The sequence below is a fragment of the Gymnodraco acuticeps genome, unplaced genomic scaffold (genome assembly GCF_902827175.1).
Source record: "Gymnodraco acuticeps unplaced genomic scaffold, fGymAcu1.1, whole genome shotgun sequence".
Classification (NCBI taxonomy): Eukaryota; Metazoa; Chordata; class Actinopteri; order Perciformes; family Bathydraconidae; genus Gymnodraco; species Gymnodraco acuticeps.
In genome coordinates, this window is record NW_022990266.1 from 574,694 (window position 1) to 592,214 (window position 17,521).

Consider the following 17,521-nt stretch of genomic DNA (forward strand, 5'->3'; position numbering starts at 1 on the left):
GTGTCCATGGAACTGCCCCTCCCTACCTCAAGGAACTCCTCACCCCCCATACCTCCTTGCGGACCACCCGCTCCAGCAACTCCAACTTCCTCAAACCCCCCAGGACTAAGCTCCGTACTATGGGAGACCGAGCCTTCTGCTCGGCTGCTCCCAGTCTGTGGAATGCTCTCCCCGACCAAATGAGAGCACCACAGACCGTGGAGGCTTTTAAAAAAGGCCTCAAAACCCATCTCTTCAAAAGAGCCTTTGCCTAGACCTTTTTATCACCCTTTTATTTATTTATTTTAGTATTGCTTTTTATTAATTCTACCGTGTTGTGTAATGTTTATTTATACTGTTCATGCTCACTACTTGTAGCACTTCGGGATTTGAAATCAAATATGAAGTGCTTTATAAATGGAACCCATTATTATTATTATTACATAAAAACTGAGGTTTGTCTCTACCCGTCTAAAGTTTGAAGGAAGAATTCACTTTAAATTCTTGTGGGATCTTTATAAATCCCCTGTCCTAGATTTCTTAATTCTTATCACGTATTCTGCAAGACAGGAAAGTAAAGATAAATGTCTTGCAGTGCTCCAGTCTGACGCAGTCATCAGGCAGTAATACCCTGTCGGTCGTTGTTATGGTTTGACAGGCAACTCTTTTGTCTTTCAGTGAGTCATGACAAGGATCTCTAACAGTATTGTGAAGATAATACATTATCAGTGACTTTAGACAAAGAAAGGTGTTTTAACGTGGAAAAGGGATGCTATGCTGGTTTGGAGGATGTATAGCAGGATGGAGGTATAAGGCAGGTTTCCGCCTCAACTGATTCCAGCCCCCCCAAATAATTGGATTTAAATTGAGCTGAGATGATTGTGTGCTTGATGGGGATCATTGAGATTCATCGGAATGTAGGAGCGATTTGCCTGGGTTGATCAGGACCTGAATGGTTTGACCTGAGATGCCTAATAATCTGGCGGCTGTACCAGTGCAGAAGGAATGGCTTGAAATGTGTTTTGAATATATGCCTAGAATGCTTAGGACTTTATATAAATGCTCCCAGAACCAGAAATGAGGGGCCATTTCTCCCTGTTTCCGTGGGGGAGAGTTTTTGTTTTTTTAGTTGATGCCTTGAGTCATACTTGGATGTATCTAGGTATAACATTATTGGCATGTTAAGAGATTCCAAGCTTGTTTTGAGCTGAGTATGAATGAAAGTGTGTGAAGTTTGGATGGTGGTGCCAGATAGACTGGGATGATGAGAAGTGTTATAGACAGATAAAGACAGGGCTAAATTGAAGCACCTCAGTTGTTTTAAACAGAGGTCGATAAAGTGCTTAGAGCAGGGCTGTTAATTATGTGTTCTCCCAAGCGTAAGAGAGGTGTCCGAGCTGTGGAGATCACTGAAAGTTGCTGCTGAAAACAGTGGGACTGGTATAGGATGAACAAGGGGCAAACATCTAAAATCCCCCCTTGCTGCTTGAGAAAACTGCCCCTAGAGCAGGGGTGCCCGACCGGTCGATCGCGATCAACCAGTCGATCGCGGGGAGATTCCCAGTCGATCGCGAGATGTGTCTAAAAATAGAACAACAATATTCTGTTTTATCGTTAATGTCCTATAACATAATCTTCCTGTGCCAGAATAATGCACTTGAACGCATCAAAGCTTTGTGATTGGCCGACGTGACCCCATGTGTCGGGGCGTGGCTGGTGGGCAGTGGGCACTATTACGCTGACGTTGTCCGTGTCAACAAGAGTGACAGTCCGCACACACACAAAACCGAAATTATGGCAGAAGCAAAAAAGCCCAAAATATATAATTTTCACTCCGAGTGGGAGGATGATTATTTTTGTATCTATTCCAATTCAAAGTCCATCTGTCTCATCTGCAATGCGAGCGTGGCTTTATCGAAGAAGGGTAATTTAGGAGCGACATTTCAAAACAGTGCACAAACGCTACGAGACGGAATCCCCTCCTAATTCTGCCCTACGCTCCCAAAAGGGGAGGGGCCTGAAAGGACAGCTAAATGCACAGCAGTCTATTTTCACCAGGCCCAACAACAAGAGCAAGGCTGCTACCATAGCATCTTATCGTGTCAGTCACGTTCTTGCGAAACACATGAAGTCTTTCAAAGACGGCGAAGTTGTGAAAGAAGCATTCCTGGAGGCTGCCGACGCGCTTTTTGGGGACAGTAAAAATATCAGTAGCATTTCAACAGGTTTTTGATATAATAAAAACTCAAGTTAGATACCGTTATTAATCATCTGTAAGTTTTAGTTTGTTTGAACTTATTCATTATAAGGTATGGCCCTCGAGGTAATTTATAAACACACGCAAAAAAGAAAAAAATTAAAGAAATCTAGACCGCAAAATAATTAAACAAGTGAGTGCCTGTTTTTCCTGGCCAAGGTCAGGGTCCTTGAACACAACACAAGCCTAACGTGTCATCACGTGTCTCGTCTGACAGGGGTGTAGTTCTGACGGAGAGCACCAGAACGCAGCTCCGCTCCGGCACTTCCAAACATTGCAGTACCCATAAGGAGCCGTACACATGCTGCAGTTTTTGCGTGGCTGTGTCTTTAGTTGAAAGCCCAGTGGCGATCTGTCATACTGATCATACAGACAATAACTTTGTTGTTATTAGCATCTGGTTAGCTAGCTATGCTAACGAATATAAGAAGCTTTTTCTACAACCAGTGAGGTAAAGGCACATCTTTATATGATCATTATAGTTATAAAAAAATAAGAGAATAAAGTAAACAGGTATAAAATACTATATGACAGTCGTTATTAATAAACAAGAATACAGTTTGAAAGGGGAGTGATTTGTAAAATATCCATAAAGAAAAATTAAATTTGCTTACAGTTCTGTTTCATATGGGTGTTGAGAGATGTTTCCATAGATCTCCTAATGTTGCTCTCATAAAGTGCACCAGATTGATGCTTTTAACTTCAACATTTAAAAACAAATCTTCCCGGGGGAGCATGCCCCCGGACCTCCCTAGAGGAGGTTAGGTCCCCCCCCACTTAAATCATGTCCACATGGATAGGAAACTAAATACATTTGCACACATCTTGTGTCCATATCTTTCTGTTTGGGTGGTCATGCCACAACCGTGCACGTGCATGCATACGCGAGTCATGGTGAGATATCTGGATTAAGAGGTTGCTTTTTCTTTGCACAGCATGAAAGAAAGGCCAAATGAATGGGCTGTGATTTTAGTTTTTTAAAGCAGAGGTCAATAATTTGTACGGCCCTCGGAGGATGTTGAAAACATTGAAATGGCCCTTGAGAGGAAAAAGGTTCCCCACCCCTGCTATAGGTAAATACAAATCTGAGTTGACAAATATAACATATGGGGTTCCTCAAGGCTCCATCCTGGGGCCTCTTCTCTTTAACATCTACATGCTACCACTGGCTCAGATAATGAAAAACAACAAAATAAGTTACCATAGCTATGCGGATGACACACACATTTACATAACCATTTCACCAGGAGACTATGCTCCAATTCAAACACTGAGTAAGTGCATTGAACAAATCAATGACTGGATGTGTAAGAACTTTCTCCAATTAAACAAAGACAAAACTGAGGTAATGGTCTTTGGAGCCAAGGCAGAACGTATAAAAGTTAGCACTGAGCTTCAGTCTGCAATGTTCAAAACAACAGATAAAGCCAGAAATCTAGGTGTAGTCATGGACTCTGACCTGAGTTTCAACAGTCACATTAAAACAATTACTAAATCAGCCTACTATCACCTAAAGAACATATCTAGGATTAAAAGACTAATGTCACAGCAGGATCTTCAGTAGACTCGACTACTGCAATGGTGTCTTTACAGGTCTCACTAAAAAATCTATTAGAAAGCTGCAGCTGATTCAGAACGCCGCTGCTCGGGTCCTCACTAACACGTGGATCACATCACTCCTGTTCTGAAGTCTTTACACTGGCTTCCTGTGTGTCAAAGAATAGATTTCAAAATACTGCTGCTGGTTTATAAAGCACTGAATGGTTTAGGCCCAAAATACATTTCTGATCTTCTGCTAAATTATGAACCATCCAGATCTCTCAGGTCTTCAGGGACTGGTCAGCTTTCTGTCCCCAGAGTCAGAACTAAACATGGTAAAGCAGCGTTCAGTTATTATGCTCCAAATATCTGGAACAAACTCCCAGAAACCTGCAGGTCCGCTACAACTCTTACTACTTTTAAATCCAGGCTGAAGACTTTTCTTTTTGTCGCTGCTTTTAATTGAAACTGAGCCGTTGTGTTTAGGGATGTCCCGATCACCTTTTTTTGCTCCCGATCCCGATCATTTGATTTTGACAATCTGCCGATACCGATTTTTCCTGATCCGATCTTTATGCAATGCATTAAGAGAAAAAAAGCATTCAAGTTGTCCCTTAAGTTTATTTTTTTATTTAAATGGCAGTACCCAACTATCCATTCTATCCAACATGGATATAGCTTCTTTTTTTCACAGCAGCATTGGATCAGTTCAGTTGTGCAGCATTGGATCAAAACAAAAATAAAGCTTATCAGTGGTCCACCACAAAATAACCATGTAAACTAATTGAGTGCAGATAGTGCAGTAACAAAACAAAAATAACTCTATACTGGAAGCTTGGCTAGCTTCACAAGTTCACATTCAGTCACAAATAATAAAATAAAATAAAAATGTGGCTTAGTGCAGAATTCTAGCCTTAAGACTAACTAGTCTAGTAATAATGCAATGAACAACAGCAGCTTAACATAACATGAATAAACAAAGTATTATATTTCCATCTTACTGGAGTAACACAATTCAAAAGTAATCAGCAGCAAACCACTTCTTTTTGTTATTCTACAGTATTGTTGTTTTATAGTTATTTGTTAATGTAACCCAATTTGTGTTCTTTGAAATTGAAAAGGATATCGCATAGTGTTTGTTACTTTCGTTGCAGTTGTATATGTCTTAAGTGTAATTTGGCTTGGCTTCCTATTTATGGACATGCTTTTATTTTGAAGGAGAGGTAGCGCTGTTGACAGGAAGTTGTTGTTGCTTTGGAAACAACATGACGGAGATTAACGGAGAAAAGTAATATCTACATATAAAGACGGAGAAAGTAAACGATAACGTTTATGGTTAAGTGTTAGCACCCCCCGAAGAGGCACAAGCTCTTACGTTGATATTGGAGATTTCAATAAATTCAATTTGAAAAAAAAACGGGGGAAAAAATGAAAAAACAAACAATCGTATTAGATTGGTCGTGTTGAACGTAGCTCTGTTCTTTCCACCACGCGGAACCTTCTTCTTGCAAACATTGCATCTGGCTGTTACACTGCCTTCGCGTTCAATTTTATAATACTTCCAAACTCCTGACATTTGCTCTGTCCCGACTCCCGAGTCACCAGCTAAACGTAGCCTCTCGTTAGCTTACTGCTACTATTAGGCACTGCGCCCACTCTGTTGCCAGATTTGAGAGAAATAAGCAACCAGGTCTATGAAAACAAGCCCAAAAGAAGCAACACATACATGATGTTGTGTAATTTTAAACCAAAACTAAGTCCTCAGGATGACTTTAAGACGTGAACATGGTCATTTTTGTTTTGTAACATTAAATAAAATATTTTTTTTAAGGATTCCCGATCCCCGATCTTTTTCTCCCGATTCCGATCTTTTAAAAATCACGTGATCGGCTCCGACCCCCGATCACGTGATCGGATCATCTCTAGTTGTGTTCATCAGTAAAGTGGAACTTCTGTGTGAACTATTCATATCTTAAACTGCACTGTAACTTTGTATTCATGTATTTTTTCTTTTAATGTTTCTTTTATTATCTTTTACTGTTTTTAAATGCCTTTGTCTGAATGTCTTTCATTTTTGTAAAGCACCTTAAATTGTCTTGTGTTGAAAGGTGCTATATAAATAAACTTGCCTTGCCTTGCCTTGCCTAATGCTGCAAAGCTGGGTATTTTTTAGCTTGGCGCATGCAGAGGCTAACAACAGCTAGCTCTAACGCCATCGAATAGGACTTATATTTCAGTGTTGTAGTCAAGTCACCAATTCACGAGTCCAAGTCACTCCCGAGTCACCACTCTTCGAGTCCGAGTCCAAGTCACCAAGGGAGAGTCGTAGTAGAGTCCGAGTCCAAGTCACCCAAGGAGTGTCTGAGTCGAGTCCGAGTCATCATTACCTGTGTTCGAGTCCGAGTCCAAGTCCAAGTCACCCAAGAAGAGTCCAAGTCAAGTCCGAGTCACAAGCCTTCATGTATTAATCTTCGTGGATATATGTGTTGAAATGTAGCTGCTCCTCTACATTGCTTTTATCCTGTCATGTTATACTAATCTGTCTATTGAACTGCTGTGAAGCCAGTTTGGCTACGATTCTTGTAATAAGTGCTATACAAATATAAAGCTTATTACTAATATTAATATTATTAAATAAACTATATTTAAAATGAGTTACCTTTTAGAGAAGTGATTATATTTGTATGCCAATATTTTTTCTATGGTAAAGTTTTCGTTTTGCACTTTTATTTTGATAGTAATAAGATCGGGACTCTTATTTTGAAATAACTTTTACCGGTTAAATCGGTTTACTGAAAAAGATTTAGCCTCAGAAAGCACATGGCTACTTATCATGCAAAATGACATAATTCTGCATGTTAAGTAGCCATGTGCTTTCGTGTTATCTGCTGAATCTTTATTTATTTATTAGATCACGTTACTCTGATGATAGTGTTCAATACAGCCTATGTCTGAACTCGATCATTAGAGTAATGTGTTACAGAGCCTTCTCTTCAATATTGTTCCCACATAACGAGCATTTTGCGCTGCTCTTTTCCAATGTGGAAGCAGAATGTGTGAAAGCATACAGCACGATACGAGGTGTGTCTCTAGACATCTTTAGACTGGAATAGCGGGGCCCAGTATGTGAACTCGCCTCGCAGGTGCACACGCCAGGATAGAGGACATCAGACTCCAGAGTAAATTTGCTCGAGTCCCAGTCCAAGTCGGAGCGTCAATGTACAAGTCGAGTCAGAGTCATTGTGGGGGGGGGGGGAATTCACGAGTCCAAGTCCGAGTCCAAATCAGCGTACTCGATAATTCACGAGTCCGAGTCCAAGTCATCGTGCGCCAGTATTCACGAGTCCAAGTCCGAGTCGCGTCAATCAGTGCGCGAGTCCGAGTCAAGTCACGAGTCCCGAAAATCGGCACTCGAGTCCGAGTCTAGGGCTGAAGTCGAATAGTCCATTTAGCTTAGGAACCTTCCTAACGGAGTGAAATGACCCGGAAGTCCCTCAGTGGCAGCCATGATAAGTGCCGTTCAAATTCTCTAGAATGATAGGAAAGGAGGTTTCAAACTTCCTTTATAACCTCCTTTAGCTTAGGAACCACTGGACCTCCCTAACCGAAAGGAGAGGAGAAAATGCTGCCCCACAATGCCTTGCAGCCGCAGCATTTGCCGTCACTCAACAGTCGGCCGTTCACGGAAACAAACGATTATGACCGAGAAATTATATCAGGTACTTATTAAGCATTTTAAAACGTATGTGGTAAGTTGCCAAAGTGCTTTGTTTTGAACGTTCATCAGTATTATAATCAAAAAGAGAAATATGAACGTTAGTTTTTACTGAAATGATCAAATAAAGTCAACATTTCACAGTCTTTACTGAGCTGTGTGGAGTTTGTTCAACTTTTAAAAGATGTTTGAATGGTGATATACACAGTGATAGATGTTAAGGACTAACGTTTATAATAAATACATTTGTATTGATTTTAAGATCTTTTCATAGTTCATACAATCATACGTATTGGGATCATTTGTATTAATGTGGACCGGAGGGAGAGGGTGACGAGCATAAGTTTCACTTTCCTTTTTTATTTAAATTCCAACTTTGGTCCTGAAGAATATGTTTCTCTGTTGTCCACGTTCATAAAGCATAAAGCAACAGCATCAGAGCACGGTGCAGAGTCTCTAGATGAGTTTACAGTAGTCCCTCGTTCTTATTAAACATCCATGTTGTAGTCCGCTGTATAGAAAACTGTAGTTTCCATAGTTTCCCCACAGCAGCAGACGCACATTCATGACGTCCGCTGGCGCATCATAAACACGTCGGATAGTGAAAGTGCATTCGGATTCTCGGTACTCTAGTCCTTTTGAATTCTCCTATCCACTATCCCTTAACCCCGTGACGTTTCACTCAGAGGTTAAGGAATAGGAGATGGGTTAGAATTTAGGAGCTGATTTTTAAACTATCCGACCGCAACCCAGGACTCGAGTACTCCATCTCTGGTATATTTACCTTCTTTCTCCTACCGAATCGTCGTTGAAGTTGATGATGATTGTAAATAACTTTTGAATGTAGCAACGACTGTAAAGTTGGTAGTAAAGTCGTCCCATTTCTTCCATTTCGTTTTCGACAGAGCAAAACGAGTAGCGCTTCAATACAATCGGCCATTGTTGTTGTTGTCGATGTGAGGGGTTTCTGCGCGGTTTGGCTTTATGAAGCAGGCACGCAAACGGTTACGTCCTGACGCAATGACGCAGCACCTGTCGGTCTCTGAACGGTGTGAACAGAGTTGGAGCTGAACCGAAGAACCGGTTCCGAACCAGAAAAGCTCTAGCACAGAGCTAGAACGGGAAAAGCCTTGGTGTGAAAGGGGCAATAGAGTTGCTTTGTGTATTTTAGCTGCTTTCCATAAATCCTCTCTGGTGTCAGGCTGTGAGGGAGGCTGCTGATGATGAGAGGCTTGGTGTCGGCTCCAGAAGCTATGGATTTATCCATGTTTAACTAACTCCTTTTGGCACCATGACTTTAAGTTACTCTCTGTGCACATTGTTCCCAGAGAAATGCACCAATAAGCCTCTGGACAGGACCTAGCATTAGAACATGGTAGAGCATTTAGCAGCTAAAGAGACAAATAGCTTTCTAATACAAAATTGAGAGAAGAGTTAACTGGACTAGAAACATGATTCAAAACTAATTGCCTGAATGACACTTCAGGCAAGCTGTATGTGGGGAACTGATAGCCTCACTTAACCTAAAGGAGATTGATATTACCACCATTATGTGTTTATAGCTTTCTCTTCTTCCAAGAAGTGGTGGGATCATTTATTGTTACTATAATTGGATTCTTTATTTTCTTGTGTTATTCTGTGCATGGGAATGATGCTTCAGATGTTCTATAACTATTGTCTGTTCCTGTCTAAATCTGTCTTTCTTCCAGTCATGACTTTATTGGGGAGTTCACCACCAGCTACAGAGAGCTGTCCCGGGGGCAGAGCCAGTTCAATGTGTATGAGGTAAAATGCAAGAATAGCTAAACTGTATCAACAAATAGCTACAATTAATCCAAGACATTGTCCACAACTTTATTTTAAAGGATATCCGAATTGTTTAGGGAGCTCTCAGCCTCATCAGAAATGTCTTGTCAGTGTTATTTATTATTTATTTAAGTAATCTTTATTGTGTTATAAATAAGTGCCCACATATGAGGACAATATCCTCTACATCCACACAGCTCAGTCATGCACTGAATAACTAATCACTTGTGTCAAATAGACACTGATTTATTCTTCTCTATCTTGTGATCAAGGTTTTGAATCATAAAAAGAAAGGAAAGAAGAAGAAATACATCAATTCAGGAACGGTAAGAGCTGTCGAGTGATTCAGGGCCATGAGTCACAGCAGCCTTGTTTTCAACCAGCAGATGTTTACTCACTCCTCACTTCCTGTTTTCACTTTCTCTCCGTCTCCAGGTGACTCTGCTGTCTTTCAAAGTGGACTCAGAATGCACGTTCGTGGATTTCATCAGAGGAGGGTAAGAGCTCCCTGTTAAATGTTTCATCAGTGTTTCACTAAAGGACACCACTGGAGTTTACGCTTGTCTTTTGCCGGGTTCCATCAGACAATGGAAAAGTGAAATGAATGTTGAATTCACAAATGTTCCCACAATGCAAGTCTAATTTTACTTCCGCTTTGTTGACAATATTGAAAACAAAAGTTTAGTCTGTTCTTTTTATTTATTTTATACACTTTGATTCTTAAACACAAAATGACAGCAATGACAGAGCGGTTGTGATGAAAACAATACATGAATACATTACAACAACAACAACAACACAAACAGTCAGCTTGGTCATACAACAAATCATACAAAACAGATACTATCCTCAGGTGAGCTGCTAATTTTCAATTGTTTGATCTCCTGTGGTTTTCCATTGAACAGCCCAATGTCACTGTGCCTTCTTTATGGTTATTGATAGGACTTCAAACACAGGTCTAACAACCAAAGCGACGATATTAGCTGTATTGGCAGTTACCATTTTTGCCTGAGAGTTTGAGAGACAGCTGGAAGCTCTTTAACTTCTATTTGTAGAAAGTAGACTTCACTCACCCTCGAGTCGCTGCACTGTTTTAAATATTACAAAAGTAAAGTCATGGATTATTTAACCTCTGCTTCTTATCCTCCACAAACATAGTTTCAGTGTAGCCCAGCCCCAAACAGGCAGTGATTCTCTGCTCTGGATTTGGAAACAGTAAGCACAAGTGCAGACAAATAGTAAAAATGAATATGGAGCATATAGAACATTGGGCAGGACAATTTGAAAATATAGTGAATTGCCATAACGCCCAAAATATGAGATTAATTAAAGATACAAATAAATGTTCAGCATGATAATAGTCAGATGCTCCAGCATTGGGATTTAAAAGCACAGTTACAGAGCTTTGAGGAGTCATAGTGCAGACCCCTGCCTCGTGCTTTATTATAGTGACAGCATGGAGCTGTTGATGAGTGTCTCTCAGCGAAGGTTGGACATCTGTAAATGTGTGAGATACCGCCACAGTGCTATCATCTCTGCTTTGACTGACACCGATGTGCTCAATCTCCCTCCAGGACACAACTCAATTTCACCGTGGCCATCGACTTCACAGCATCCAACGGTAGGACGGCGTTTCATCTCTGTGCATGCAGTCAATGTGCTCACCTCCGTTCAGTTAAAAGGTTTCTTGAGTGTCGCTGCACACATGACAGATTGGATTGGATTGTGTGTGCGTTTGTATGTGTTTGCAAACGTGTGCATTGGGATCTGGTCAGTGTGAGGGTCTTTGGTAATGCTCTCTGTCTGAGAGTGAAACGGTTAGGGTTCATTTCTTGGTGTCAATCAATGAAAACATGTAAAATACTAGTATTTACTTGTGTGGTGTTGTAATAAAGAAATGCATTACAAACAGGTGAGAGAAATCAGAGGAGTTATTACTTTAACATCTCAGCATCATCATATCTGGCACCAAGTCTTACAATGTTCCGACGCTTTGCTGAAGCATCGACAAAGTGCTCTCACATAAAACAAGCAAGTGAACTAAACAACAACATCTACAAATACACAAAGTAAAACAGATAGAAAATAATTCAACAAGAATAAATAGATTATAAATAAATAAATAAATAAAATCTCATAAAAGCAAAGAGTGACTTAAAAGAGCTGAAGGAAATAAATGTTTAACTATGAAATAATATAAATCAGTATATAGCTCCAACACTTGTTAAAGTGAATAAAAAAAAAAAATGCGACAGCCCTAGTTAACATGTTGAAAATGAAAGGATTAAGACCATAAATCGAACTTGTTGTTGCTGCCGGTTTGTGCCTCTGTTCATGATGATGCAATATAACACAAAATACTATTTTGCTAAATTGCATGGTATAGAGTTGTTCCATTCACATGCATAAACTCCACTGAACATTACTTTGATGAATTTAGCATTAAATATATCAAAGATTGAGTATTTGGTCATTATGTTCGTCCCTGTGTGTGATGGTGTGCTGGTGGTCTCTCCAGGTAACCCGTCCCAGCCCACCTCCCTGCATTACATGAGTCCGTACCAGATGAATGCGTATGCCATGGCTCTGAAGGCAGTGGGGGAGATCATCCAGGACTACGACAGTGACAAACTCTTCCCAGCGTACGGCTTTGGAGCGAAACTGCCTCCGGACGGCAAGATCTCCCACGCCTTCCCACTGGTAAGCATCTAAAAGCACTCAGAGAAAATTGACTTTTGTTATTATTTTAATTCAGTACAAGGCAATGTTTTGCTAACTAAGTTCCAAGTGCTTTGGATAACAGTCAGCTTGTTGAAGCAGAGAGACAATGTTACCAATTTAACGTTGGTTATTTAATTTTTGGCTCTCAGCATAGACCTTATCACTGCCAGGATGTAAAATGTGTCCATGTGTTCGATGTAAGCTCTTGCTGCACTGATGTAAAGCCTGATTAACTTCTGGATCTCCTCCAAGGCTGACTTTGGCTAAATCATTTAAATCAAACTCTGTAAAGGGGCACTTCCTGTTCGAAACAGTAACACCATCCAGCTGTAGCTCGGTCTGTATGATCTTGTCTTGGGAATTGAAGGGTCCCCAACTACAGACGAAGTGCTGAGCGTGTTCCTGGAGAGGTGCCACTTCATCTCCTGCCCTTGAGCAAGGAATGCACTGCTCCCTGGTTGCTATAAAGCAGTCAACCCCAATTAGCGGCCCGCGGGCCAGATCTGGCCGACGAGGCAAATGCATGGCCCGCGCTGATCTACTGGCATTCACTTGTTATAACATATTAATGAAATGTCCGCGGTTTCGCTTTATTTTGACCTCAGTCGACACTCGTAAACCTGACCCTTGACCTTATCGCGTTCAGACCAGCGCACACAAAAGATAGCAGGTTTGCTTGCATCATACAAGCACTCTGTTTCCACAATGTCGAAAACAACATCGGCACAAGAGAGCGCAACAGCTGCCTCATTGCACGTCTCTTGGACGCTCGCTAGAGCCAAGAAGCTGTTTGCTGTTGCTGAGTTAATTAAACGGTGTGCGATAGACATGGCTCGTGAAGTTTTAAATCCTGATGAAAAACAACAAAAAAAGGTTGTAGAGCTAACCTGTTAAGCCCCAAGGTCCCCGTCGGCGGGTACTTTTTTCACGACACTGTCTCAGGGGATCTTAATATTTAAGAACCTATTAATGTGTTATACCAGATGAACGGGAATAATCTCAGCTAACTGACGATACAAACCATTTTTACCAAAACAAAACACAAGTCTCATAAGAAGCATCTAAATGACCCCTGAGCGAAAAATGCTAACGGACATTGGCACAGAACTTAAGATAAAATATACCCTTATTATTACTTATCGTAGCTGCACATACAAGATATCCGATTAAAGCTGAGGTTCCACAGATTATTTAGGTATATATATCATCACTGAGTGATCCGAACTCTTGACAGGGGAAGCAAACACAGACATCACAACACGTACCTTTACGGAGCTTTTACGGGAGATCTTCTCACCGTAGCTGTCAATCTGATCAAAAGTCTTGTTCAATGGCATTAAAACGAGAAAAAACGCGGCTGGATCGGTTAATCCATAGGTTGATAATGTTTCTGGGTAATATTTTTTTTAATTTATAATCCATAATTCCATTTTTATGTAAAAATCGGAGAGTAAAAGTTAGCTGCTAATGGTAGCCACCAGAGTTATCGCAGCTATGCGGCAGTCTCACACACACACACACACATTACCAAATAAGGAGTATGTCGGAGTTCCCCTCGATTCCATTGGCTCTGACGGTTAGAAAGAGATGTCAATCAGCAAAATCGAACAAGGGGGGCCAGAGATAGGTCAAATCCACCCAAATGACCCCAGAAGTGTTTTGTTTTTGCTAAATCTCTTTAAAAAGGTCAAATTTCACTTGTTTTGCATCAATCTTGATATAGGGTACTTATTATATGTTGTAGTTTGGATTCCTAAAGCTTTTAGTCTACCATCCCATCATTCAAGGGTGGTTTTCACTAGAAGTAATTTTTTTTTTTTGGACGGACACAATCATTTACATTTTTTTACTGTGTTCAATCTGAATTTACTTTAAAATAAAATGATTCTGACACTTCTACATCCAACTCACAGGTGTAACCTTGCTTTGAGAAAAAAATATTATTAATTTAACCCTTTTAGAAGGGAAGATATGGTCATTTGTTCTGGGAATGTCATTTTCGAGCCTGAGACCTGAAAAACAGGTTCGGGGCTTAACAGGTTTTAAAGCAGGTGCCGCTGTCGGCTAACACGGCAACCAGAAGAGTAGAGGTTTTAGCGGAGTAGTGTTTTTCCAGTCTATTCACGGATTTGAAGAAAACAGAGGCTATATCCCTAGCCATAGACTCGTCCTGTCACCGAACCGACATTGAACAGCTGTCTGTGTTCGTACGATTTTTTTGATGGGAAGATATTCCGGGAAGAGCTGCTGTATTTGCTTACTCTGCCCGGGCGCACGACCGGGGAAATAATCTTCCACGAGCTGACACAATTCTTCGAAAATAATGGTTTGAATGTGAGTCAAATCGTCTCCCCCCTGCTTCTAACACTAGGATGGATTCAATGCAGAGTATTTGCTTTCAAATCCTCTTTTTCCAGAAAACCAACATGGTGCCACAGATGGCTGCCTTGGTGTGTCAGTGTGCCCTGTTTTGTTTTGTTTGGTTTGCTTTTTAATACAGTGCTTCATTAAACTCTGTATATTGCAACTAAGAGAATACCAATTAGAAAGTGGATCAGTCTATTGATATGTATCAGATAATATTCAATCAATAATTTTCCTTTTACTCTAATTCAGCCAAAAACTACATTTAGTTCCACATATCGTTATCATGGTCAGTCCTTCAATTCTTGAGTGTAACGTTTAAATCTGCTGCATCAAGTTTGAAGTTTAAGAGCAGAAGAATGTGAATGACAAGTTGGAAATAAACCAGAGTCATGGGTTGCTCTCTTACTTGCAGCTACATTATGCCTTGTGATGTTATAATTCTTTGATATTCTTATTAGGCGCCAATAGGCAGCAATTGATCCATTTCATACAGTGTTAGAATCAAATTACACACCAAAGGCCCCTTTTATGAGAACGCACACCAATCCTGATTGTGCTATACCCGTTGTCCTGATTAGGGTTTGAGGTTTGGTCAAGGTCGATCTTGCTTCATTGTACAGACATCGGATCCAAGACGGATTTCACAACAACATCTGCAGTGAAGCTGGTGAGGGTAGTTGTGTGAAAGGTGTCCGCAAACACAGCTTGGTTAAATGTGTGTTCATAATAACACAACCTCCTCAGTGATGTTATTAGCAAAAGCAGCAACATGAATGAAGAATATCTTCATGTCTGGATTCCAAACACCTGTCTCTCTGGACAACCCTTTTAGAGGAAATTAGGTAAAAGTGGGTGAGAGAAAGTTAAAAAAGAGACTCATATTTGGTGCTGGTACAGGCTGCAGGATAAGGGTATAGGAATCGTTATAATGTTATTAGGGCTAACTCTCATGGGCTTTAACATCTCAATGACATGCCTCTGGATTTTTCCTTTGAACTGAAACTGTTGTTTCAATTAGGTTTGTCAAGTCCCATGATCCTCCTGGATACAGGGAGTTGACAGCCACAGCAGCTGGGTTATCTGGATTAATCACTTTATACAACTTTACTCCTTTCCATGTGAGCGGCCGTTCAATCAGCTTTCCCAATTACAGTTCAGCTCAGTGTGACCAATCCTGGAGCTGCGTCATGCTAAGGCAACTCCAATTAGGAAGCTATTGTTTGGAAACAGCTTGAAGCTCGAAGAGCAATCTAAATTCATCACTTGTAAAGTTTCACTACAGATGTAGCACTCCAGACAGGACTCCACCCAGCGGATTCCAACCAAAAACCCAGCAGATCCCAGTAGCTGGGAGATTAAGCCGGTGTTTACACGAGAACAAAACGGATTGTATCTGCTACTTTTCTCTCGCGTATAGCCCGTTCGTTCACACAAGGCCGTAACGGAACCGTGGAAACGGACCCCGCAAACAATAACGGGTCCCAAAGTGGATAGATCTGCAAACGGAACGCTCTGGGGGGCCAAACGGCTCAGTGTGTACGCCCTTTACGATCATTTTCTGATAACGATGAAGCCATAGCCCCACCTCTGTTGCTCACTGCTGTAGCATGGTCAGTAGCTACTGTCAGTAGCTACTGTCAGTAGATACTGCTACTGACTATGCTACAGATGTTAGTGCAAAATCTACAGCTCCTCTACCACAACCATCAGCAACAAGTGGACATGAACTACATGTTGCTAAATCTACCGCGGGGCATAAACAGAAGGGCCACCATGACAACCATGCTCGGGGGTCTTCTTCACTGCTTTTGGTGTATTTTGTGGCAGAAGTACAGCGCCACTTACAGGCCCGGCATATGTACTACAGCGTTTCCAGTGGCCTTGTGTGAACGGACACGTTAAATGAGCCGAATGTGTGTGAACGGAAGATTTTTTGATAACGAATTCGGTCCGTTTGCGCTCCCGTGTAAATGGGGTCTAAAGCCCTCCCACGTTGCCAAATTTCCCCATTTGTTCAATTTCAGGTTTTAACCATGAGATGGCGCTTCATTCACAAATACACAAAGACAACTGGGTGTTGTAGACCTTAGCTTGTTTGCAATGTTTGCAGCTCTGCAGTTGTGTTTGCTGAATACTGTAGCATTTAATCACTTATTTGTTATGGTTTTCACAGGCTACTATGACGAAAAAACATCACTATTTTAGATCAAAGAAAGTATATCTAATCTTATTATCTTAATTGTAATTCAATAATATATAGTCTTTATATATTAAATAATCATAATAATAATGTAAATGTTTACACTTCTTTATTTGTTATGCTCATACTTTTACCTTTACAATAGTTTGCTTTAATATGCAGTATATTTTTTGTAATATTGTTGTGGTGTACACAGTACAGTAGATCGAAGTAAATCAACTCACACATTATTACGTATTATACAGTAATGTGTTGTATTATTAAGTAATATTATACATTAACCCCATTATAGCAGATGCCACATTGAATGGATGAACACATTTATGCATCAATAATTACTACGGAGTATTTCTAAATATAAGTTGTACAAATACTTAATACTAATAACATAATGATTCATTTTACTTTCAGATGATAATACTTTTCACTTGGGCAATTGACCATTTTGAATGCAGGACATTTACTTCTTACACATATTTTTACCTAGGTAAATAATCGGAATACTTCTTCCACCTCTGATTTTAACCTGTCACTGTTTTTAAAACTTTAATTAAATGTTTCATATTTCCAGAGACCCTTTCAGACCGGCTATACTGCCCTGCATGTAATTCCGACTGCCCATCGGAATGTGACAGAAGTCTCCCATCCCCCATGGGAGACTTCTGTCACATTCCGATGGGCAATTATTTGAAACAAAGAGTGTCCGCAACATAGGCTACTATCTCTTGTTAACAGAGGAGGGATGGTAGAGCTTTGTCACACCGATGATGGCCGACAGACCCTTTCAGGGTTAATGAATAGTGGATAGGAGAATTCAAAAGGATTTAGGAGAAGAGACTGCAGTGCTTTGAGAATCCGACTGCACTTACACTATCGACATATTTATGATGCGCCAGTGGACGTCATGAATGTGCGTCTGCTGCTGTGAGGAAACTAC

The 17,521-nt window shown here is 40.6% G+C and overlaps 1 protein-coding gene across 2 annotated transcripts in view; it reads left to right on the forward strand.

Annotated features, from left to right (window-relative positions):
• cpne9 (copine family member IX) overlaps positions 1 to 17,521 on the forward strand; it is a 227,939-nt gene that overhangs the window by 183,962 nt on the left and 26,456 nt on the right. For both annotated transcript variants that reach the window (XM_034220741.1, XM_034220743.1), the window contains exons 11-15: positions 9,200 to 9,275; positions 9,569 to 9,622; positions 9,732 to 9,793; positions 10,871 to 10,917; positions 11,815 to 11,996. In XM_034220741.1, the coding sequence (XP_034076632.1) occupies positions 9,200 to 9,275; positions 9,569 to 9,622; positions 9,732 to 9,793; positions 10,871 to 10,917; positions 11,815 to 11,996 (421 nt within the window). The remainder of the gene's footprint in view (positions 1 to 9,199; positions 9,276 to 9,568; positions 9,623 to 9,731; positions 9,794 to 10,870; positions 10,918 to 11,814; positions 11,997 to 17,521) is intronic.